The 26,192-nt window shown below is 40.5% G+C and overlaps 1 protein-coding gene and 1 long non-coding RNA gene across 3 annotated transcripts in view; both read left to right on the top strand.

Annotated features, from left to right (window-relative positions):
* Window positions 1-26,192, top strand: part of LOC309662098 — a 306,967-nt gene that overhangs the window by 151,799 nt on the left and 128,976 nt on the right. The window lies entirely within an intron of this gene.
* Window positions 397-26,192, top strand: TMEM165 (transmembrane protein 165). 2 transcript variants are annotated; one of them, XM_082464486.1, is made up of 6 exons: window positions 399-830; window positions 11,764-11,989; window positions 19,796-19,971; window positions 20,537-20,719; window positions 24,480-24,585; window positions 25,312-26,192. In XM_082464486.1, the coding sequence occupies exons 1-6, from the start codon at window positions 624-626 to the stop codon at window positions 25,386-25,388; spliced, it is 975 nt and encodes a 324-aa protein (XP_082320612.1). In that variant the 5' UTR covers window positions 399-623; the 3' UTR covers window positions 25,389-26,192. The 2 variants fall into 2 exon arrangements, with proteins under 2 accessions (XP_082320613.1, XP_082320612.1); XM_082464487.1 differs by lacking the exons at window positions 24,480-24,585; window positions 25,312-26,192 and adding an exon at window positions 24,423-24,479 and having other exon boundaries at window positions 397-830.

Here is a 26,192-nt window from a genome sequence, read left to right as displayed (position 1 = left end):
CCCGGCTAAGCAGTGGCAGCTCCCGCAATTGCCACGTAGCCAGGGCGTTCGAACTAACGTGACATCTAGGAAAGGCTAAGAGACAGGCTGGACTGGATATTAGGGCAAAAGACTCAGGAGGGAACAAGAAGGAAAGAGCCGTGCGGTTCTGGGACCGTGAGCAGACAGAGGGGAAAAAGGTGCCGGGTGGAGCGCGAGAAGGATGCGAGGCGAGGAAGGTCACGCAGCGCCCTGTACCTCGGGAGCGCCGGGTCCAATGGGAAGAGGGCGCGAGCCGCACCTCAACCTGCCCGAGGACGTCACGACGCCGAGGCGGACGCCGGGCCAATGGGAGGCCGTCACAGGCAGGGGCGGAGCCCGGAGGAATTGGGCCGGGCTGCGCTGAGACAGTTAGCGGAGTCGTGTGGCCACCGTGGGCGAGGAGAGGACGAGTCACCGGCTGCGGACGCCGGCCTGACTTAAGCCTCACGTCCGCCCTGGCCACTTCCCGCATGCTGCAGGCTCCTCCCTGAAAGGCGGCGGCGAGGCGTGGGGGACGCGCCCGGGGACGGCTCGGGGTCGAGGCTTCCAGTCGCCCGCACTTCCTCTTGAGGCGCCCGTGCGCGGCTGTCTCGGCGGGCGGGATGGCGGCGGCGGCCCGGGGAAGCGGCCGCGCATCTGCGCCCCGGCTGCTTCTGCTCCTGCTGTTTTCGCTGCTGTGGGCCCCGGCCGGGGTCCGGGCCGTACCCGACGAAGACCTCAGCCACCGGAACAAGGAACCTCCGGCGCCTGCCCAGCAGCTGCAGCAGCAGCCCGCGGCCGTGCAGGGCCCCGAGCCGGCCCGGGCCGAGGTGAGCAGGACGGGCCGGGTACCAGGCTCGCCGCCGCCGGAGCGCCGCCCTTGACGCAGGCTGCCAGCGGGGGGAGGGGAGCCCGGCCCCGGCTCCCTGGGGTGGAAGACCGAGGAGTGCGCTTTTCCCGGGTCGGGCCTGGCCTCGCCCGGCTCCTTAGGGGGGGGAGGGGAGGGGAGAGCAGAGCTGGGAGTCCACTGTAAACCTCTAGCTCGGGAGGATAAAGATGCTGCTGAGGAATGGGCGTCTTGTTGATCACATGTATTCTAGAGAGATGGAAATACTCATCCCAAGTAGAAAGTTTTTAACGGAGGGCAGCTGGGAGGCTTTTCGTATTCTCTGAGAATAATAACATTGGCCATTTCATTGTTGAAACAGACTATCCCAAATTGTTTACCAAATTCAGCTTTGCACGACTTGTGATTTTTGCCAAATGTATATGGATAACGAAGTGTGACTCTCACTTTTTAAAAAACGTGCTCTGGCTTGCAGGAAGTAGCCCTTAGGAATGCAGAGGAACAGTCAGTCTTTGACAGTAAGGAGTGCTGCAGCGGTGTGGGATGCCACAACTAAATTTATAAGTGTACCAGAATCCTGCATTTTGGCCTTCACTAAGTAGATATTAATTAACATCTTAATTTATGTTAATAGAGTCAGTCACTAATGTTCAAAATCTCAGCAGCGTTTTAAAATTTAGTCCCAGTAGGGGTCCTGGGCCTTCTCCTCGTTTCCAATTTGAATTCCTGAATCCAGGCCCTCTGTAGTGTCTTCTAGTAGGGGACCGTTTGGCACTCAACCCTCCCGTTTCCACCCCAGGCTACCTTCAACATGTCCCCACGTAACTAATCTTCCTAAACATTGAATTCCATTTTCCTTCTCAGAAATCTTCAGTGAGTTTCCCGGCATAATGATTTCAGTCCAGCCTCTTCAGCAAGATGTTCAGGTTTTTTGGTGATCTGGCTCCAGTCAACCTCTCTAGGCTTTTTAGTCCCCATTCCCTTGCTCAATCATATGCTGTACTCAAATCCAAGACATGCCATGTGCTCTGTTGCTAGTCTCTCCAACAAAAGGCCTCTAAATAAAAGGGCTTTAGTGAGCTTGAAGCCTACTGATCAGAACCTTTCCCACCTTTCAAGAACCAGCAGATATCTCCTCTCCGTGAAGACTTCCCTGAAATTTCTGGGCAAAAAGTTACTTCTCTCTCCTGCCTGTCACTCCTGGGCTCAGCTGACCCGGCTCACCATTTCCACTTCTGAAATTGAACTGAGATGCTGATTCATGAAATTCGTTCTTAGTGTTCATCATCATTTAGCTTTCTGTCACTTAACTCACTATCAGAAGTTTATTTTAAAGCGGTAAATATTTTGGGTTGTGTAACTTTCCAGGCCTTGCATTAAAGTTTTAGTCATATAGTGGTTTTTGAGATACAAATAATGGTAGGTATGCTTATTGATACCTTTTTAGACAGCTAGGAGAAATATAGCCGTGTAAAAAAAAAAAGGCAGCAGTATCCAGTGACCATATTTAAGTGTCTTAAGGATCCTTGTCTTTAAAACTGGGGACGTGGAGGGAAGGGACAGGCACAAGATAGTATGATTTTTGTCTTTACTATTTTGATATAGTCTTGGTGGTTCTTAGATAGGAATTTACTGTCTTTGTTCTGTATTGTAGTAGAATCTAATTATTTTGTTTTAATTATATTTTCACGTAACTTTTTGTTACGGCTCAAGTTTCTTTTTCCCTCTACGGTATTACAGTATATCGGAAGAGATTTTTCTTTCACATATTTTCTAAACTATGTAATATAAGTATCATTTGCTTTTTTTGTCCACTTGGCGGAAGTAAAATACGGTCAGAGTTCAGTTTAATATCCATGTAAGCAAGGATTCAGCATCGCTGAATATCCGAAAGTTTCAACTGTTTTGCTTTGCAACTACATGGAGCAGATCTTTTAAAAGGGTAGGATATTTAAATATATGCTTTCATGCCACTATGTGAGTGTGGACTTATGAAAATGGAGAGGAAAAAATGTATTGGTAAGCTTTCAAATGTAAGATGTATTATAAAAATGTAGTTGTATCTTACAGGGTGCTTTAAAGCAAGATTACTGAACTTCTAATACGATTTTCTCCAATAGGTGTTTTTTTTCCCCTCTATAATCAGGTAAAAAAAAGTTTAGGGAGGTTACAGTTAAAAATAAACCCCAATTTACAAACCCATGAAAAAAGCACTGTTGACCACTGGGATCCTTTCGTTTATGCAGTTTACTTCTAGTGACATACTCAGTTTTTTTTCTTATTCCTTCCTTGGGCAGAGTATGTAGTACAAGAAGCATTAAGTCCCTTTAGTTGGGGGAAATCAGCTAGATTTAACAGAGGTAATTTATAATTTGCTGCGTATTCTGGAAGGGCCAGTGAAGCACTGCTCTGGTTGTGAAGCACTGTGGATAAAGCCGCAGAAGCCTATCCCTCAACCCAGTACAAATTCTCCTTACTGTATTTCTGCTTTACTGTTTCTTGGCATTTCTATTGTCTATTATCTTTTAACACGAAGGCCTTCCACACAATATTTTAAACTTTTTTCCATTTTCATTAAGTTGCAGTCTGGTTCCATCCAGTCCAGACTCCCAATTCTAGCCTCCTTACAGCTAAGACTGACGCCAAGGGTATGAAGACCCTTGTTTTACTCACGAATGCTGCGTCAGAATGAAATGATCATGATGTTACTGCATTTATTTGTTGGTGTTCTGCTATCAAAGCAATTCATTAAAAAAAAAAAAATCAGTGAAATTAAATACACTTAATACATTTCAAATGTCAAAATTTATAAATACATTATGAAACTAACATTCATAAAAACAAAGCTGTTTAAAGATTCATTAAAAATGTATTTATAAAAATATAATTGTTAAATATATTATTCTAATATGAATTAACAGTAACATTCATAAAAAATACTATTTAAAAAACAACAAGCTAGGGCTTCCCTAGTGGTGCAGTGGTTAAGAATCTGCCTGCCAATGCAGGGGACACGGGTTCGAGCCCTGGTCTGGGAAGATCCCACATGACGCAGAGCAACTAAGCCTGTGTGCCATAACTACTGAGCCTGCGCTCTAGAGCCCGTGAGCCACAACTACTGAAGCCACGCACCTAGAGCCCATGAGCCACATCTATTGAGCCCGTGTGCCACAACTACTGAAGCCTTTGCGCCTAGAGCCCGTGCTCCACAATGAGAGGCCCGCACACCGCAAGGAAGAGTAAGTAGCCCCTGCTCGCCGCAACTAGAGAAAGCCCGCGCACAGCAACGAAGACCCAACCCAGCCCAAATTAAATAAATAAATTAAATAAATTTATGAAAAAAAAAAGTTAAACATCCACAAATAAAAAGATGATAATGAAAATTTATAATAAAATATAATTTTATTTCTTTAATGCAGTCTTTTAAAACCAAGCTTATCCATGGTGTCATTGTTTAAGTTACACGTGTATTTTTGTGCACATTTTTCCAATTTCTGAAAGGTTTTTCTGACTATACAATAAAGTAATGGCAAGGAGACAGTTCTAAGACAATTCTAAGCGTTTTCCTGTGACTTCTTTATCTTCAAATAATCTCACCTCTTGCGTGGTAACTTTTGTTGAGGGACTTTGTTTTTGCAGGGACATAAGTCTTTTTCTTGGTAGCAGGCTCTAGATTTTGTTCCAAAGAAAGCATCTTCATCTTCTCTAGTTCATCACGTGTAGATGATTCTGATGCAGGTATCTATCAATTTCATTACAGTCACATATGTGTTCATTTGAGCTCTGGAACTAGAATAGGAATTATTTTTTCATTGTTAATTGTTTTTCGTCTCTTGAAAAAAATGAAAGAATAAAAGGATACTCTCTAAATGAGGGAGCTTTTTAACAATTTTTCAATTTGGAACTAATTTTAACTTAAAGAGTTTTATTCAGTAAGTTTTTTGTTTTTGTTTTCTAATTATAAGTTGTTGACTGCTATCAGGATGTAAATTTGGGTTTCAGATCCAAATTAAAATACTGAAAGGGTGGTATTTGTACTAAGGAAAACACTGTTTCATTACTTTAACACTGTGTAACTAGTGGAATGCCAAAATTGGAATTATAGTCACTGCTGCATGTGACTGTCCTTTACTAATCTAAATATTTGCTTCTATGCCACTACTTTCTGCCTTTCTCCTAAATTGGACAAAACTATCACCCTTTCCATATTTCTTTCTGTCTATGTGCCCATTCTCCTCTGACCTCCAGTACTTTCCCTTCAGTATCTTTATTCTCTCCTTTTCTTTGGTTCCTTTCTATCTGCTTACACATGCCCACAGGTTTCTCCTGTTTGGAGGGGAAAAAAAAAAAAAGGCCATTGATTTAACTCTACTTGGCTGCATTAGTTTCTGTTATACTTGGCTGCATTAGTTTTGTAAATGAAATTTTTAACTAGGGAATTAGCTGCTTTGCATCAGCTGTCTTTACATTGAAACTTCATTTTTGAAGGATACCTGTAACCTACTTAATTGCTAAATCCAGGGCTCTTTTTCAGTTCCTGTTTGACACTATTATCTATCCACTTTTTTAAGAGTCCTGCTCTATCTTGGTTTGTATGAACTTGAGGAAATGATTTAACCCTGTTGGTTCTCAGCTTCTCCTTTTGTGTTAAGTTGGGATAACAGCTTTAAGGTTTTGAGTATCAGAACAATGTATATGCAAATCCCTTGCCTTTAGTTAGCAAGCAGCTCAGTGAAATGGTGATTGCCCCTAACTTGAACCATCTGTGGTGTTCTCCTGCCTGCGCCTCTAAATATCTAAGACAATTTTGTTTTCTTTTTTTTTCCCCCCTCCACTCCCTTCCCTAAATATAGACATTGTCTAAGGCTCATTTTTTCAATGTAATCTCTGCCTTTGCCCTTAGAAATCTAGTCTTGCAAAATTCTAGCTGATAAATTCAGGTTGCCAGCAACCAAATACATACCTTGAGGCTGTGCTGGCCTAAACTCAGGTTTTCATTTCTGATGACTTCTTGGAAAGCTTTATTTGAAATGCTTTTTATCCTCCAATTAAACATGTGTGAAACAAACCCCTTATTTTTATTCCTCTTTCCCATATACCTTATGGGAATATGAATAGCATCTTTGATTCTTTGCCTTTTTAAAATTCTGTTAATTTTTCTTTTTCATCATGTGCAGAATTTTTTCCTTTATTTTGTCTTCAACATTGGTTTTGTGCAGCAGACCTCCTACTCCTAATTAATTGGTCCAGTGGCCTGTATTCTCTGCTTTCTGCCCTGATCTGTTAGTAACAGTGCCTTAATTACGTTTGTGTCTTCTACTCAGAAACTTTAAAGGGCTTCTCGCTTGCCTCTAAGCTGGTCCATAAATATACAGGCTTTTCGGTCCGAGCCCAGTTTATCTTTCTTATCTTACCCCAACCATTCATCTGATGGTTTACTTCCTGTTATCAGAATAAAGCCTGTATTTTCTCAAATTGTCAGTCCAGGGCAGAAGGTGAATGCATGTACCTGATGCATTTTGAAATTAGCCACTCCACGAGTGACTAGTATGAATCCTGCTGCGACTTTCTGGGAGCCTAATGTAATGAACCTCAGAATCGATTCCTCCGCGTTGGTCAAAGGTTGCCCCACATGGGTTAACTCCTGTATACTTCTGGATAGTGTAGTGAGTAAGTATGTGTACCGCTTACTTTCTGGTTGGATCTGCCTAAAGCTAGTTACAGCCTGCAAGGAATTGGTCCTCCATAACTGGAGTAAGAGATTGGGTCAAGAGATTTTTGAAGTGGTGCACAATAGGTGTCTTTAATCATGTGCATGGTGAAAAATCCAAAAGGTACAGAAAACTGTAGAATGAGAAGTGTGTCACCTCCTCTTGTATTCTAGCTCAGGGGTCAGCAAACTGTAGTTTACCACTGACTGTCTGTTTTTGTAAATAAAGTTTTGTTGGAATACAGCCAGGCCATTCGTTTAAGTATTACCTGTGGCTGATCTCAGGGTGTAACCTCAGAGTTGGGTAATTACCACAGAAACTTTACAGTCCATGAGGTTAAATATTTGGCCCTTTAAGTAAAAGTTTGCCAACACCTGTTCTAGTCATCCTGGTTCCTTCCCTGGCCACTGTTACTGTGTCCTGAGATTTCCGGTTCATTAGCAACTGTGTATATACTTTATATACCTACCTAACTCTCCGCCCCATAACATACATACAGTAACTATGTACATAAGACGTACTTTTTTCAACTTAAAAATGCCTTAGTGATTTTTTTTTCTTATTAGTGTATATAAACGTTCTTACTTTTAGCCCCGTAATATTCCAGTATATGGAGCTACCATTTATTTAACCAGTTCCTTATGGATGGACATTTAGTTATTTTTGTCTCTTAATTATTACAAATGATAACATTACATTTATACGTGTTTCTAGGACAAAACGGTTAACTCCCTGAGTGTTCCTACCTCAAACTTTGTTGCAGTCATGTACTTGCCATGACTCATTGCCCACAGTATGCCTGCAGTTTGAGGGAAGTGGGATCCTTAAGGGGCTGGAGTTGTTGAGGTACGGCTTGCTCAAGAGGCTCTACATAAGTTGGGTCTTGAGGAATGTGGATGAATAGGGGCATAATGATAGGAAGGTAGGAAGGGAAGCAGGACTGCATGACTGAAGGCTTGTGTTACCCCAAAACTTGAAGCGTTCTTGAGCCACACTGCCCAGTACTACAGCCATGAGCCATGTGGCAGTTTTTAAGCATTGAAAAGATGTGGCAGGTCCAAACTGAGATGTGCATGAGATGTGTGCAGTGAGTAGATACACACCGGTGTTTGAAGATTTGGTAAGAACAAAAAAAGAGGGTTAAATACTGATATCTCATTAGTCATTTGAAAAATATTCCTAGAGTAGTATTTTGGACATATTGGGTTAAATTAAATAATATTAAAAATAATTTTATCTGTTTTTACTTTTTAATATCTGGCTACTAGAAATTTTATTTTATTTTATTGTTTCGGGCTGCACTGCGCAGCTTGCGGGATCCCAGTTCCCCAACCAGGATCGAACTCATGCCCCTTGGAGTGGAAGCACGGAGTCCTAATTCCACTGGACCGCTAGGGAATTCCCTAGAAATTTTATTTTATTTTTTAATTTTTTAAAATTAATTAATTAATTTATTTATTTTTGGCTGTGTTGGGTCTTGGTTGCTGCGCGCGGGCTTTCTCTAGTTGCGGCGAGCGGGGGCTGGTCTTAGTTGTGAGGGCTTCTCATTGTGGTGGCTTCTCTTGTTGCAGAGCACGGGCTCTAGGCGCATGGGCTTCAGTAGTTGTGGCACGCGGGTTCAGTGGTTGTGGCTTGCGGGCTCTAGAGCACAGGCTCAGTAGTTATGGCACCAGGGCTTAGCTGTTCTGCGGCATGTGGGATCTTCCCAGACCAGGGATCGAACCCATGTCCCCTGCATTGGCAGGCGGATTCTTAACCACTGCGCCACCAGGGAAGCCCCCCCTTAGAAATTTTAAAATTACATTATGTGGCTTGCATTATCTTCTGTTGGACAGTGCTGCTCTGGCTCATCCTTCATCAGGGAGGTTCACTAAGGTTCACTTTGGGAATTGGTATGTGATTAGATGGGACATGTTGGATAGTTACCAGAATTAAGTATTTGCATTTTATGTTCGAGGCATAAGAAGGTCATGATAAAATTAGTTTTAGGAAGATTAAACTGGTCACGTTGTGGTGTGCAATAATAACTGACTGTAACTGAGTGCTTACTGTATATTAGGCACCACCCTAGGGGCTTTATGTGTAGTAATTCATTTAATCCTCACAACAACCTTGTAAGGTATAGGTACCCTTCATCTTAGAGATGTAACTTGAGTCACAGGGAGGTAAACTTACTGGCCCAGGGTCGTACAGTAACCAGTAATGCCTTGGCTATGAACCCTGGAAGTCTGATTCCAGAGCCCACCTATTAAACCAGTACATTCTGTCACTCTGAAGGTGAATTAGAAAAAGGAGATGATCCTTGTACACAGTAATCACTTGGGCAATTGATCGACAACAAATGAATGAATGGTAATTGATCATTTTCTGCCCCTATTTATTAGCACTTAAAGTTTTTTAAATCTTCTATCTTCATAATAACCCTGGTACTTTTGTTTTAAATTCTTATCACACCATGGTTGGTGGCTGTTTAACACTGATTTTGGCTATCCAGGACCAGCTCAATATATAACAAAAACTGTAAGTTAATTTTTCTTGTGCTTTGTTTATAGAAAGGTTTTAAGAATATGTAGTTTTTGTTTTGCTTTGTGCTTGCAAGGCAAGTTTTATTCTCATCATTTCACAGAGGAACAGAGAGGCTAAGTAATGTGGCCACGGTTTTATGGCTGCGAATTATAAAACGAGAATTTGTGGTTTTGATCATTATTGTTTGTTTTAAAAAGTAAACATTTTCTGTTTGAGCTTGCAGCTAATTGGTTGTAAATAAATGTTTTAGGAATATTTATTCCTAAAAAATTTTCTTGGATTTCAGGTCCTAAATATTTTGCAATGAAATTTTTTCATTCAAAAGGTATTTCCAAGAGGAAAATGTTGCATTAGTGAAAGCTGAATGAAAATGCTTATATTTTTTATGATGCTTAATGCTCATAGGGTATTGGAAGAGACAAGAAGATCAGCATAGTTGGAATTAAAATGATAATGGAGAGAAAGCTAGAATCCCTTAAAATGGTACTTGCTTAATCAAGAGCTGGCTTCCAAGGCTGCCCTTTTGATTTAGCCCTCACACCAAGTATTTTCTCAGTTGTTAAATTTCCCCAATTTTTAGCTCAGAGGTCTAGTCTGAGTAATGCTTAAAGTTTTCTGATCTTTACCGTGGAATCTGGGAGTCAAGTTTATGTCATGTGTTAAGGAATGACATACACACTAAAAATTTAGGATTTTATTCTTATCTCTGACTGGAGCCTTTGTGAATAAAAGTACTTCTTTTTATACTCTGTCAAAAATCACCTACATTCTTGGGTTTCTTTTTCTTTTTTATCCCTTAGGTTTCTAGAGACTCATAGGCTTTAAAAATTAAGTAAAGATAGGCAATTAGGACTGGAAGAGACCTTTAGAAGTGATTCCTTTAGTCCAGGGTCTCTCCCTGGGAACTACTGATATTTTGGATTAGATAATGTTTGGTAGTGAGGAGCTGCCCTGCGCATCATGCCCTGTGTCCATAGCAGCAGCTCTCGCCTCCACCCACTGGATGCCATTAGTTTCCCTTCAGCTGTGACCAAAAAATGTCTCTGGACTTTGCCAAAGTCCCCTGGGAGACAGAATCGCCCTGGTTGAGAACCTCTGATGAGCACACTTCCTGTAGGTGGTGGTTCTCTTCTCTGGAACTCTCACGTTGAGGAGGGAATTTGCTACCCTCTCTAGAAGTCCATTTCAGCCTCTGGGGGCTCCTGTGGAGTAGAAATCTTTTCTGTGTGTTAAGCTACAACCTGCCATGCCACCTATAACTTTTTAGTTCTATCTCTTGGGACCATATAGACTTTCATACAGACTTTCTCAATTATTGGAACATAGGCACCCAGTCCTTCCTGGTCCCTTATGTGATTGTTTTAGAGCCTGAGTTGGCAAACTTTTTTTTTGTCATGGACCAGATTATAAATATTTTAGGTTTGGGCCACATGTTTGCAGGCTACTTAAGGTCTCTGTTGCATAATTTTCTTTTCCTACTTCCCTCCATCCCTTTCCCTCCCTCCCCTCCCTCTTTCTCTTTTTCTTTTTCTTTGCAAACCCTTAAAAAACGTAAAAATCATTTTCAGCTGGATTTACTCTTAGCTGTTGCTTGCCAGTCCCTGGTTTTAGAGTCTCTTTTGTCTGCAGTAATCTTCAGAGGGCAGTGCGTTCTTAAAATGTGGTGCCTCAGAGCCAGTACAGAACTTTGGGTAAGGGCTGTGCAGCACAGAAGATGGGCTTGTCACTGACTCTTTAAAGTGCTTAACGTGCTTGCTGCCTGTTTGGAGCTTTGTCACATTTTCAACTCAAAATGACCTTAACACCAACCCAGACTCTGGCTTATCTTTTTTATTAGGCCACATTTCAGCCTAGGATATTTTTAGTGTAGGACCAACCATATATCCAGCTATATTAGACCTCATCTTAGCTAGAGCCAACTCTTCTCCTAGCCTGTTGAGAGCTTTCCGGATCCGACTTTGTTCTCGTAAGTGTTCATGAAATTTCTCTCAGCTTCCTGTTAAATGTTTGATAAGCATACCTTGGGTCTTACACCCAAGTTATGAATAAAAATTTGAATGAGACATAGCTAAGAACTAAATCTCAACTCACACTTAGAAAACAAGGTAATTTTTTTTTTTTAATTTTTATTTATTTATTTATTTTTGGGTGTGTTGGGTCTTTGTTTCTGTGCGAGGGCTTTCTCTAGTTGCGGCAAGTGGGGGCCACTCTTCATCGCGGTGCGCGGGCCTCTCACTGTCGCGGCCCCTCCTGTTGCGGAGCACAGGCTCCAGACGTGCAGGCTCAGTAATTGTGGCTCACGGGCCTAGCTGCTCCGCGGCATGTGGGATCCTCCTAGACCAGGGCCTGAACCTGCGTCCCCTGCACCAGCAGGCAGATTCTCAACCACTGCGCCACCAGGGAAGCCCACAAGATAATTTTGATATGTGGATATAGCTGGTCTCTCTTTTTTTTTTTTTTTTTTTTTAATTGCTTTGTAGACTTGTACTTGGATTTCCATTGTAGCAGGCATCAATCAGAGGTTTCTGTCATTACTAATGGCTTTCAAAGTGATTAGACAGTAAATAAGTCTAATGACATGACAGAAAAACAATCTTAATTCACATACAAAATAAAATAATTTAAAATAATGACTTTTTTCAAAAAAATAGCTAATATGTATTTTTTTTTTTATTTCAGAAAGGATTTACACCAGCTGCTCCAGTTCATACCAATAAAGAAGATCCAGCTACCCAAACTAATTTGGGATTTATCCATGCATTTGTGGCTGCCATATCAGTTATCATTGTATCTGAACTGGGTGATAAGACATTTTTTATAGCAGCCATCATGGCAATGCGCTATAATCGTTTGACAGTGTTGGCTGGTGCTATGCTTGCCTTGGGCCTAATGACGTGCTTATCAGGTGAGTGCTTTTTCTTCCTAATGAGTTTATTAAATTAAAGAGAAAGCATGGTGGTATTAAGTCACTGAATCATTCAACTAGTTATAGTGGAATTTGGTTCATGTTTCAGAACTTAGTAAGCAGAACATGTTTACAGTACATAAATTCCTAAAAACCACATTGCACTTTTGAAATTAATTTTTTAGCTATTCACAGTCAAGATACATGCTCCTCATTTATTCACTAGTTTTTTGATCCTTGCTTTTGCTATGGCTGTCCTTGCTTTTTTTCATTTTCCTTTTTAAGTCCAGAGAAATTTATATCTGATATCTTAGAAACAGGACGCAAGCAACCACAGAGAATTGCATATTTTCTGTTGAAGGGCATTTGGTAATCAGTAGTGAGGGGTCATGTTCAGGGTATTGTGTTCTGTTAAGCTATTCTTAACCCCTTACCCCAACAGTAAGGGAATGAAACATTCTTAGATTCCCAGTTTGTATTACTATTTGAGTTACTATTATATAGGCTTCAATTTTTCAAAGAATTAAGACCAGGAGAAAGTAAACTTAACACTACATAATTAAACATAGTTTAGTCTCTGATTCAAAAGCTACCTTGAGCCACATAGTTGGATGGAAAATAGCGAATTTTCCCCTTAGAGCCAGACTTGGATTGGAGTCTCATTCTGCTGTGTATTAACTTAATGGTAAGTTACTTAACCTCTTTGAGTTTCAGTTCCCCAGCTGTAAACTGGAGATAGTATCTAGCTGCCTCACAGGGTTGCGGTTTGTATTAAAATGAGATCTTATATTTCAGGTGCTCCGTCATTCACTCCTCTCTCTCAGCACGCCTTAGATTTCTCCTGAAACACAGCTCTTAAAGTACAGGACAGGTTCTATTTCTGGATATTTGGATGCTTGTTAAAGTTTGTCTTTTTAAACCTACTATAATGAGTATTTTATTGAATAAAAAAATTGACTACTTTTCACATTTGGATATTAGCATTATTCATATTTCACACACAAAAAGACTTTCTCTTCAAAAGCAAATTTTGATTCTAGGAAATGGGAAGAGTGGAGCAGGTTGTAAATGGTGATGTCACTTGTTTGGAATGAGTCTGAATAATATCAGAGAATTTTAGTTTTGAAACTTCCAGCTTTGAGGATGAAGTAGAAGGCTGTCCTCTCTCCGCCCATGCCCTCCTCAGAGCCTGGCTCCACGCGTCCGCCCCCTTCTATGGGTTTAGCTCCCTTCCCTCAGGGTGAGCGGGGCTGGTCTCTTTCGCCCTGACCCTTGGCCTGCCTCCCTCTGGCCGCTGGTACTGACAGCTCCTCTCACCTGGACTATTTGAAGGACCGGGCTGTATCAGTGGTCTTCACACCTCTTCCTTGTGTATCTAAACTAATTTTGAAAAACTATGTACCCCCTCTCACTTTTCATTGTAAGTTCAAGGAGTTTCAAAGATCTAATTTTTGGTATATTGTGTAGAACTGTTACAGTTGGTATTCCTTTTTTTTTTTAATGTTTGTCTTATAAGTGTTTTAACATTTATTACGCAATATTTAAATTTATATTACATTTGCAAACTGATTAAAAAAGAAATTTCAGACATCATACATTTTAAACACAGTCTTTCGAGATAGGTTAAACACTGCTTCCCCGGTCAAATCCGTTGACCCCACTTGTTTTCCCATCAGCCTGGTCACACTGTACCCATTCCCCCAGATGGTTGAGTTCAGTTCCGGGGGAATTTCAGCAGTCTGTAAGCGTGGAGCCAGTGCTTTCCTTTGCAAAATTTCCGTTTGCCAGTGTTATTTCTTTCTTGTTAGCATTCCAGATTCGCTCCTAAACTGGCTTGCCTTTGGGTCCTGAGCCCTTTCTCTACGTTCTATTTAGGAGTGTGGAGCTGCTGGGGGTGGGGGGCAGGAAAGGCACAAGACCTGACGTCTTGAGCCTGGGGCCGAATCTAGCCTCTACTGCTTGCTCATCGTGCAGACAGGAGCAGGTCACACGGCTGACATTTGCTGAGTACCATCTGTGTGCATGATGCTTCAGGCCCGCTTCAGGACAACCCTCTGTCCTGCTACAGATGGACAAACAGAAAGCAGAGACATATTATGCACTCATGGCTCACAGGCAGTGGAGCTGGAATTCAAAGGCTGTGTCTGTCTCTGAATCCGGGGGTTTCCGATGGTTTTCTTTGGGGTAAGAGGTTCTGCAGGGGGAGGTGGATGAGGGCTGGAGGCTGCACAGTCAGGGTGGCTATGGGCCCCCAATCCTTCCTCTGAGAACAATTTACTGTCATCTGTTTGATAATTAAAATTTTATTGGGAAAAGGTTTGAAGCTTAAAAGTCATTGGGAAATAATTATATCTTTACTCCATTATGACTTTCTAAGTTATTTAAGCTCCTGGAGAATCTTTGTCTGCTGTAAACTCAGGATACTGATAGTAACAATCCTTACAGAATTGTAAGAAAGATTAAATGAAGTAACCCAAGCAAACCGTCTTGTATAGGATGGTTAGTTCTGTAACAGTTAGTTCTCTCCCCCCTTATCATAAAAAGGCTTTGCATCTAGGTATGGCTCACCTGTGCCCAGGGCACAACTGAACCATTTATTTGGATATTTTCACATTATTTACAAAAATGGCTAATTAATTCAACAAGTACTTGTTTAGAACCAACTGTGTGCCTAGAAAAGTGTTGGGTCTGTGGCCAGGCATGCCTGGTGGAAGGGGGGTCGGCAGCCAGGTGGCACGGAGGCTGTGAGAGGTGTCTCCTCCTACCCCATCCCACCCTGAAGAGAGCTTGATGTCTGAAGAGCCTCCATCGGGCATTCTTGTCTTTGGCTGTTTTCAAAATTTCTCACTAAAATTCAAAGCCGTCAAGAGAGGCAACTTCTCAGTTTTTGTGAGTTTGTTCCTTAGGAGGAGTGACTATAGAGAAACCCAGGGCAGATGTGGAAGAAGGCCTGAGAGGAAGGAGAGGGAGCAGCTGTAAGGTCAACACTGATTTCCTTCCTGACTCAGCCAGAGTGGGCCTGCACCAGCTGTCCCAGGTCTCCAGCCTACTTGGCCTGTTCTTTTAAAATACACCTAATGGAATCTAAATACTATTAGCAACTTGATACTTACCATCACTGCCACCATCATTCCTTTAAAAAAAACATGAATAAACTCTGCTTTAACATTTGGAAATTTACATTGTTCTTTTTCCTCCTTTAATTCTTACTTTCATTTACTTTCCTCATAGAATTTTACTCTAATGATGATAAGTTTTTTGCTTGAAAATCTTTTATGGATTACACTGTCATTTATCTGCAGCAAAAATATGCATTTAAATTGAACTTTAGAAGATGGTGAAAATTTCCTTTGTTAAGTCTCTAAATGTTAACATTTATCGATTGAGTTATAGTTACTAGCACACAGTTGAACAAAGCAAAATATATCACAAATTTAAGTAAACATATTTTGAAAGTTGGAAATGCATCTCTTAATGAGATGATAGAACTGTTCTTTTAAAATTACTTTATATGTCCATGGATGATAATTATTGCTAGAATGAAGCTAGGTTTAGAATCAATTCTGGTCTTTTAAAAAAAAAAATAGATATAAGAGCTGAGAAATTTTATTCACATAAGCAGACGGGAAGGAATTTTGTTATAGTCACGTCACTCAGTTCATTGAACTCCTGGGTTATATGCTCAAAATCACATACTGGTCTATCATCAGGAGATTTTAAATGACTTACCAACTGACAATAAGGTCTTCTGTCAATTTTGTTAAAAGCAGAGAGTTGGAAACCATCAAGTACACCAAAAAGTGTTTTTCTGAAATTCATCAAATGACTGTTCTTATACATGTTTAGTCTTTTACTTAGAAGTATTGCGTTGGCCAAAAAGTTCATTTGGATGTTTCCATAACTTCTTGGGGAAAAGCCCGAACAAACTTTCTGGCCAGCCCAATACCTTGTTTAATTGGATATATTTAGAAATGGTTGAGAAAATTGAAATATTTTTAATTTCAGTGTACTTTCACCAATAAAGGATTTCATCTTAAAAATTGTATCAGATCACATGTTTAAAAAATATTTTTCTGGAGCCTTGGAGCCACAGATTTAGCTCGTTCAATTTATGGAAAATGTCTATGACATTACCTAATTGCCATGGCAGTTGCTCCATAGTAAACCATCTAAGTCAGGCTTATTTTCTGTCAGAAGACATTTACTTGGTTTTTGAATTTAATAAACATGATATACATCCCCATGGCAACCAGCTGTTTAGAATTCTAATTCTAAAATGGTTGGCTGGCCAGATTGGGCCTGGAACCCAGCTTGGTGTGAGCTGCCTGGGGAAATAAGCCACTGGGATTTAGTATCTTTTCTGATGCTCTCTTTGCTATATCAAGACTCTGCCTTAGGGAAAAGCATCCCCCTGGCTGGAGGATGAAGGAAGCACAATTTCTAAGTAAAAAGTATTCCTGCTGAGGTCCAAATACCCTATTTCTCATCCATGACCATTATTTCCAGTGCCTAAAATGCCGTTATTTCCAGTGCCTAAAATGCCATTATTTCTAATGCCGTGGCCTTATAGGAAACTTGTATAAGACAGGGAAGACCCAAAGCCCCGTCTCTGGTTTATGATGCCTTGACTGGGGATACCAGTATTTCAGATCCTCTCTTTGGTGCCCTAGGATATCTTTCCACACTGTGGGAAACGCACCATAGGTGCTGGGTGAAAGGCATCTTTGTAGAGCGAGCAGAGGGCAGCTGTGAAGAAGGGACGTGAGAAAGGAGAACCGCACAACTCCTCAGCTACAAGCATGTTTTCAGGCAGGTGAGTTTTAGGGAAAAGTACCCGTGGAAGTTGAACTTCTGCAAATAGACTCTTTCACAAACTGTTCATCCGTGTCCCCTGGAAAGTCTTTGTGTTTTAAAGGCTTCAGTAATCAGCTTTCGTTATTACAGAGTTCAATTTTCATTTTAATGCGCCCCTCAGGCCACATTCATGGGCATTCTCGTCCTTGTATTCTCTTGGCTTCTAAGACACCCCCTGCTTCGAGTTATAGTCTTATCCCTCTGAGAAAAAAACAAAACTGTACCATAAATATTGATATTCCCCACAGTTTTATCCTTGGCCCATTTTTCCACCTCACACTAATGTTCTTGTGCCAAGTGTTTTCAGTTTAATTACTTGTAAATCAGTGATTTCTGACTTGATGCAAATCACTTGCTTAAAGAGAAGTAACCTCTCCTTGTTCACAGAACCAAAGTACTTGAGTGTCTGAGGAAAGGCTTCCAAAGAAAGAGGACATTGAGGGACAGAAACCAGGGGAAGAAGAACAAGGTTATAGTGCCAGATCGTTTTTTTCTTTCTATGGAGACGTCAAGGCAGAAAACATGGGATTGTGTCAGTAAATAGTTCTTTTAGATTATCTGAAGGTAAAAGGAAAGCCAAATTTAGGAGATTTTAAAAGGTTTGCTACGTCGCTTTTAAAAATTTTTAAAACCTTTTATGGAAAATATTTCAAATTTACAAAGTTGCAAAAATAAAATAGTATAAGAACACCTATAAACCTTTTTTCCAGATTCACCTGTTGTTAACATTTTACCACATTTGCTTTAGCATTTGTGACCTTTCCCTTTATATCTGAATAAAATCATGTGTATACACACATAATTTATATATCTCTAGGTGTATAATATATGTACATATACACACAGTTTATATATCTATAGAGAAATAAAGTACATAGACACGTATCTTTATAGACATAGATTGATACATTGCTCTGTCATCCATATTTTAATTTTGTCAGTTGATCTAAAATATTCTCTCTAGCAGTTTTTTCCTTCCTGTAGAGAATCTAGTCTAGGTCAGGTGGTACATTAAGTTCTTTTCAGTCTTTTAATCTGAAATATTTCTATAGTCTTTTCTTATGCGTTCTGTAATATTTTTCTAAGATACATCCCCCTCCCCTTTAATGGGCTGTTCCTCATTTTGTGTTTGTGTGATGTTTCCTCATGACTAGATTGAGGTTATGCATTCTTGACTAGAACACTGTATAGGTGATGCAGGTCCCTCTTAAAAGAGTATCACATCTGGTAGCACATGATGTCCATTTGTCCCTCACTGATGATGTTAATTTTGATCACCCTGTCAGGATTTCTCTTTGTATACTGTGTTTTTTCTTCCCTTGCAATTAATATGTAATCTTTAGGGAGACACTTTAAGACAATACAAATACCCTGTTCCCCATAGTTTAGCATCAGTTGATGACTCTTACATGATCTGAACTTCACCTTGATGCTTGCAAAATGATGGCTAATTCCAGTACCCCATCCACATTTACCAGTGGGCCCTGGCATGCTACTCTAAGATAAAGAGCTCTCCCCACCTCCCATTGGTTTGTCTGTTTATTATCAATATAAACTCATGAACTTTTTTTTCAGTGGTTTATGATTAATTACTTAACTATATTGTTCCTTCAATTGTCCCAGATGTGGCGGCTAGGAGCCCCTCCAGCCTGACTCCTGCCTGGGTCCTTGTGACCTGCGATCATGTGTTTTTGTTCTTCCTTACTGTCTAGTGTAACAGGATAGTGCAGGTTCATCTTGTACCTGCTCTGCCCAGTCCTGGAATTAGCCATTTCTCTGAGGAGCCTTTTAGTGGGGAATGTATTAGAAATCAAGATCTGGGTGCAAAGTTGGCTCATTGTTATTGAGATGTCTTGGCTTCTTGGCCTTTTCAGTGGACAGAGCTAGAAAATATATGTCTGTATTATGTGTGTGTGTGCGGGTACATATACACAGGTACCTATGTAACTTGGATATAGGTATGCACATAAGCATAGGTTTACATTTCTAAACATGATTTTAAAGTCTTTTTCATTTTGTAATATAATGAAGCAAGGAATGCTTTACCTATGCAGTTATATTTTTGATGTTCAGGCAGTTTTATAAGTGTTGTGCCCATTTTATAAAAAGAGCTGGTGAAGTAAAGAGTAATTGCATTTGTTATATATATGCAAATACCCTCTGGCCCTTCCATAGTTTTTAATTACTAACTTCATATTACCAATGTGAATGTATTTCACAGTTAGGATTTAGGTTCTTGATATATTGATAGTTCCAAGTATAGTTTTTTTGTATAATTTATACAATTGTCCCTCTGTACTTGATGATAGGACAGAATAGTACTGAATAAGTTTGTCTGTTATGTTACATATATGTGAGCTTGTATGGATATATATGTATGTGTATATGTATAGATATGGAATTATTAGTTTTCTTTCATAAGATATACTTATTTTTAAATAGTTGCAAAGAAGCAGAGTTTGAATAATGCCACATGAGAATCTTGTGATTCTTCACTACAGAAGTTTGTAATTTAAAGATTTGTGATGAAGAAATATCCCACAGGACAGTGGCATAGCTTCCAGGTTATTAGATCATGGGATCCGTAGAGGGCATCAAAGTTAACCTCCTAACTAAAGTTCTGTGCCCTGCACGACCTGTGGTGAGCCAGCCCCTGGCGGGTGTCTGAAGAGGAGATGATCATCTCATGAGAGATCCGTGTGGAAGCCCTGCCACCTCAACCTGCACCACTGATTCCTCGCTAAGCTGTGATGAGTCATTGGCTAGAGCTAAGGGTTCAATATTGGTGGAGGGAAAGAAGTAGAGTTTAAGGTTATTATGTATTAGCTGAGCTTCTAATGTGAACCATTTTCTCTTTAAAACAGTGGTAAATGATGACTTCTGAAGTTAACTGTTTCTTTGGTTGGTGCATAATGTGCTAATTAACCAATACACTGTTGCACTTTCTTGCAGTTTTGTTTGGCTATGCCACCACAGTCATCCCCAGGGTGTATACATACTATGTTTCAACTGCATTATTTGCCATTTTTGGCATTAGAATGCTTCGGGAAGGCTTAAAGATGAGTCCAGATGAAGGTCAAGAGGAACTAGAAGAAGTTCAAGCAGAATTAAAGAAAAAAGATGAAGAAGTAAGTCAAAGCACTGTTAAACATCTGGACCAAAAAGGCACTCAACCATTAAGAGTAAACACTATCCAGAGGTTTTCCAATAGTCATCCATATCTGTGATATGTGTGGGCTACACAGAAAACAGCTTATTTTGTTTAGTTTCCGTTCTTACATCTGGCTGTGATAGGACTGGGTAAGTGTGAATGCGGTAGAGAAAGGACTCGGGGATGAATACTGAACACCTGTAATCAAGTTCCTTAATTAGATTGACTATAAGCTCCTGAAAAACAGGAACTGTAGTTTATAATTTTACCTGTTTCTTTCCATAGCATCTAGGATAACGAGTGATCAGTAAATATTGTTTGATTTATTTCATTGGGAAGAAAGGGAAAAATTGAGAATATAGCATTTGTTGCTATTGTGAGACCAGTGGTTCAAAAGAGAAGTTTGGGGTCACGTAACTTTAGTTTCTCGGAGCATATTCCCATGGAATTTAAACACTGTTTAAAAGAAAGATTAAGTAATTTTGTGCTCTATCGACTTGGTTCCTAGAATTAATGTCTTTTTTTTTTTTTTTGAAATTTAGTTTCAACGAACCAAACTCTTAAATGGACCAGGAGATGTTGAAACGGGTACAAGCACAACAATACCTCAGAAAAAGTGGCTGCATTTTATTTCACCCATCTTTGTTCAGGCTCTTACGTTAACATTCTTAGCAGAATGGGGTGATCGCTCTCAACTAACTACAATTGTTTTGGCAGCTAGAGAGGTGAGTGGTACTTGGAGACTGCTTCTGTATTAAAACTAAGCATAACGAATGGTACTTTGCTCCAGAGGTCACGGGACAGAGTCGGGGTGGGTCAAGGGAGGACTTCATATGCTGGACTGTTTTAGACCTAATAACGCGGCTGCTCTTGAAAACTGACCTTCTCCCAGTTTCTACAGTCGGTCAGATTACTCTCTTTTGACTCCTCTTCCCTTCAGTTTTGCCAATATGATGGTGTGGCAGTTGTTTTGGCTTAGTTTTTTCTTTTCTCAGAAACTTCACTTTACGTTGAGAACATAAAATAAATTGGTATATTATTATTGAAGGCCAATTTGGCAATAAATACCTAATGCCTTAAAAGTAGATATCTTTGGCTTCTTCTGTTCCTTGTGCTAAAAAACTAATTTGAGTGTTGCAGAGGTTACTTAGAAAACTTGTTAAGTCTTAGCCCCAGGTTACTCAGTCCTAGGATGTTAAGCCAGAAGAGACTTCAGATGATCTTGTTCTAGCCTTTGCTCTACAGATAAGATCCTGAGGCCCAGAGAGGCTGGGTGACTTGTCCGAGGACATAAGCTAGTTGGTAGCCGGGACAAGGACTAGAGCCGAGGCTGTCTGCCTTCTAGGCTTTTCTGCTGTATCTTGTTCATAGTTGTCAGATGCCACTCTGTAAAAGATAACTGTTTGTTGAGAAAATGTTTAACCCTCATTCCTTTTGAGGGGACTGAAGTTTTACATGCGGTGTCTGTTATTGTTCACACTGATTGAGGTCTACTGAAGAGATGGTTGTGGGATGGAAGGCTGCTGCTGCTTTTCAGCTCTTCTTGATCTTAACTAATGCTATTTCTTATATTTCTATATCTATGAAACTACATTGTTTTTAATCAGATGGTAAGATTATTAGATAGCAAACTTGATTTTAATTTATTTTTAACTCCTGGGAAATATCTACCATAAAAGAACAAGTTCCTCAACATAGGCTGCAGTTCAAAATATAAAACAAGAGTTGAAAGCCAGGGCGAAGATAGTTGAGGATGGGCTGTTTTGTCACAGAAGCCTCAAAAATGCAGACAAAAAGGAACTCGATTTTTCATTTGAGTCCCGTATTTAAAAATAAGCTTTCTTTTAAAATGTCATTTTAATGGCTTTGACCTATATTTTTCTTGGTCCCCAGCCTTTTTTATTGGCATTCAGATTGTCAGAATTGGGACTTGAAAGCAAGTGATCATTCTGTGGCGGTTGGTTCTGCCGTGTGAGCTGTTGTGACGGCAGAATCATTGCATTTTTCTTAATACTGTCGTCTAAACGGCACAGAGCGACCTGGGACAGGCTCGAGCCTCCCTGAGCCCCTGGGGTCCGCTCCCTGCCAGCAGTGCGGCCCCTGCGGCCTGGGGTTGAGTCTCTGGCCATGCGAGCACATCACTGCGGCGTCTACTTCCAGGGTGGCTCTGGGCTGAAACCAAGTGATGCACGGAGGGTCCCCGCCGTGGGGAGCACTCAGCGTTAGCCGCCTTCCACGCTGCAGCACCACGGGCACGTGGAATGGGCTCTTCACGAGCACAGATGCAGTTGTCTATCTTTGTTACTTTAATCTTCCTAATTATTTTTGGTAACATTTTTGTATAACCCATGCAGTAGTCTAGTCCAGTCCATTTTAGTCTGAACTTCATTTCTGCTCCCAGTAGAATTCAGTGTTCTCACTTTGGATTTCACAGAATCCTAGTATCCTTTGAGATGTTAATGGGTACTAAGCAAAAAAAAAATTGAGGAAAAAGTTTCCAGGGTCAAATAAATTTGGCAAATAATATATCCTGTTTTTTTTGTTTTGAAGATGGAGTATACAAAATGCCAAAGACTCTGAAAAATCCTGTATTCAAGGAACCATTTAATTTTATTTAAATCCAGTGATTTTTCAAGTGTCACTTTCAAATAGAATGAAACCATCTTCTGGGATATTAGTTTTAGAGGTTATAATAGAATTTAGGAAACGTGGTCCCACTCTTCCATTCCCCACAGACAGTGTTTCCAGCTCTCTCCATTTCCCCAGTCCACACACACACTGCCCACCCCAGCAAACAGGCCTTCCTGCCACTTCACAGAGGAAAGCAGAAGTCATCGTTTCTTCATTGCCACGCATCACAGTGGGTCCTTTCCCGCCTGTATTCTGGATTCCAGCCCCCCGTGCTCCCACTTACAGGTTAAATCTTTGCCTTTCTTCCAGCCCAATTTTGTGAGCATATGCACAAGTTTTTCTCATCTAAAAAAGTTTTACCCCTTCCTCAATTCTGCTTCTCTTCCAAACATAAGCCTCTTCCTCCCCCACTTCCCTCAGTTTCAGAGGGCTTGGCTGTGATGGGAACAGGAGTTGGCTCTACTTCCTTGCTTACTAAACCCACTGGGCTCTAGTTTCTGACTCACCGGTCGATTTGGTGCTTTAAGTTCACTGCAGCCACCGGTGGGGCCTGCCGTGGTCATCTTGGGAGGCTAATTGCTTGGCCACCTGTTCAGTCTCCCTTGGGCTCCTCTTCCCCTGTCAGCTCTTCAGTGTTGCTTTCCTCGTGATCGTATCGTCAGCACTTTCCTACATTCTCTCCTGGGGTTATTATATTCAGTCCCATCACTTCTTCTCCATTGAACTCAACTGACTCCTGAACTTCTCTACTTTTAACTCCTGTTGGCAGCCACAAACCCTTTCTCCCTTGCTTCCTCTACCTTTTTAATCACATTGGTATTGCCATAATTCATCCAGAGAATTATGGGTGAGGAACTCAAGTGTCAGGCCTGATTTTTTTCACTCCTGTCATTCACTTATCACTAAGGTATATCAGTAGTGCCTCAGTTTCTCTCGAATCCATCTGCTTTTCTCTGCCTAGTCTCCCACGCCAATCCAGGCCAGCATTGTCTCTTCCCAGGGCTATTGCAGTAGCCTCTCAATTGATCACTTTGCCTTCAGTCTTCTTCCCCTCCAGTTCACTCTCTAGACTCGACTTTTAAAGCATAACCTGTCTGTCACTCCCCAGATAAAAACCGGTGTCTTAAAAAGTCTAAACTCCAAGCTTATACGGGTCCTTCATGACCCAGCCCCCTCCTACCTTGATGGGACTCCTCCCCTTGTGACTCATTGGTTCTCTCTAGAAACGCTCAAGTGCTCCGCAGCTGTCTCTTGCTGCTGGCCTGCTGCCAGGTCAGGTGCTCCCGCTTGGTTCTTCAGGGCTGTCTTTTCTGGAAAACTTTCACTGGTCTTCCCAATCTGAGTGCCTCCACTTTGCTTTGGTGGCAGGTGTTTACTGAATGCATACTGTGTCCTGACACTGAGCTAAAGCACTGGGACACAGTGGAGACTGAGAGGCAGGGCCTCTGTTCTTGGGAAGCACAGTCAGACTACTACACTCTTACGTAGTTTCTAGACAGTATCAAATACCGCCTGAGGGAAGAGGTGTCTAGGGTAGGTCTCCTTAGCACTCGTCACTTAAGAGCTAAATAGTGCCTGTGAAGTAAGTTCAACAACTGCTGAAAGGTTGAATTAGGTTCCTTTGATCTTACACATTGGTTTGAGTTTATTCTCCTTTTATCTCTAGTCCTAGGTATAATTGGAACATATTCCTTCAAGCAGCCGTAACACTTTTCATAAATTATACAGCTGAATTCATAGAATTGTTTTATGCTTTTTTTGTTGTTGTTACTGACCTCTGTTTTCATTGTTTGATAGTTATCTTCCTCAGGTAGCAGTTTCAGCCTTGGTTTTAAATGAGTGGTGTGTTTGCAGGACCCCTGTGGCGTGGCAGTGGGTGGCACAGCGGGACACGGCCTCTGCACCGGACTGGCAGTAATCGGAGGGAGAATGATAGCACAGAAAATCTCCGTCAGAACCGGTGAGCCTCTTTTTTTTTTTAAATTGGAAAGAAAATACCATTTATTTTAACTTTTAGAATCACTGAGTTTAGAAAAGAGAGTGTGTTTCTTCTGAAGTAGACTTGGTCTTTGCTACGATCATCTCTTAGAGGTCCAACGTACTGGCTCTGCTGTGGCAAACATGGACTGTTTTTCACGTGGAGGTGTTAGTAAAATACAGAACAATCTCAAAGCATTACTGGATTCATAGTAGCTTTTTGTCAACATATTTAAGTCAGTGAAACAACGCTGTGGAAATACGAGAACTTGTTAGCTTTGAAAATGTGTCTTCGGGATTGGGAATCATAGATGGAGACCATATTTACTGATTCAGCTGAAAATTTCCTACGTAGCTGATAGATCTTAAAGATGGAATAAAAAATAGCCTCTGCTAGTCAGAAGTTGTTGAAAATTCTTTTATATAATTGGGTTTTAAGATGAGTTATAGTTCTATTGTTGCTTGTCAGCACTGTTTCAATTTAATAATTCTGTTATTAAAAGTGCTGGAAAATAAACTGATTCTTAACTGTTCAGAGTCAGGCATGTTAAGTATTTTGCTGTGGAAATGAGGTTGAAGTGTTTCTAATTTGTTCAAAAGTATTCCTAATTTGTTTTTAATGTTAGTTTACTAGATTAGAAGAATGATAGGCAACATCAGGGCTTATTTAGAGGAATTTTGCCTTAAACTTTTTTCTGTTCTCTTACAGTGACAATCATAGGAGGCATCGTATTTTTGGCGTTTGCATTTTCTGCACTATTTATAAGTCCTGATTCTGGTTTTTAACATGATACTGTTCATTTATATTTAGTCTAAGATAGGTGAACTATGTACATAGTGTATATTATATAACTAAAAGTGATGGAAAATACTGTATTTTGTAGCATTGATTTGTGAGTTTGACCCATTTAATGAAGTATTATGTCCAAGAGAAATAATCACCGATTCTATTTGCAAAATGGATTTTTTTTTTTTAAAACTGATATCTAAGTAAGTGTGGATTTTTTTCTTTTCTCCAGCATAATTTTGTTAACATGGTCTCCTTTTCTTGGCCGGGGGCAAGGTGAGGGTAGTATATAGACAGCCATTGTTCAGCAGGGGGTCTGCCACTTGATTCTCTTTCAGCACTGACCCCTCTGTAAGGCATATGAGTTTTGTCCTGAATAACTGAGGTGTTTTACGATGTTTGTTTGTTTACCTTAAAATTTTTCCTGGGGGAAAGAATGAATTAATTTCTATCATCATCTATCTATCTTTTAAAACACTTTCCTGAGCCAGTAAGCAGTGGTTTATCAGAATAATCAGAAGTCTTTTCAAAATTAGGTTTTTGTGGGGTGTTTTTGTTTGTTTTTTTTTTTTAAGAGCAAGAGAAATGTATTACTGTTAATAACATGACAAGAATTGTCTGCCAGGTCCATTCTTCCTCTTTTTTTCAATTGGGTAGGAAACCCAATATAATAACAGTCAATATTTGACCATGTGGAATTACCAAATTAAAAGAGAATACTGTGAGTGTATTCATATTTTTTCTATATTGAATAAACAATGTAACAAAGAGATACAACATAAATAAAAGTGATATGACCAGTG

Source organism: Balaenoptera physalus (genome assembly GCF_965194825.1).
Source record: "Balaenoptera physalus genome assembly, chromosome: 5".
NCBI lineage: Eukaryota > Metazoa > Chordata > Mammalia > Artiodactyla > Balaenopteridae > Balaenoptera > Balaenoptera physalus.
This window is presented reverse-complemented; position numbering and strand designations above follow the sequence as displayed.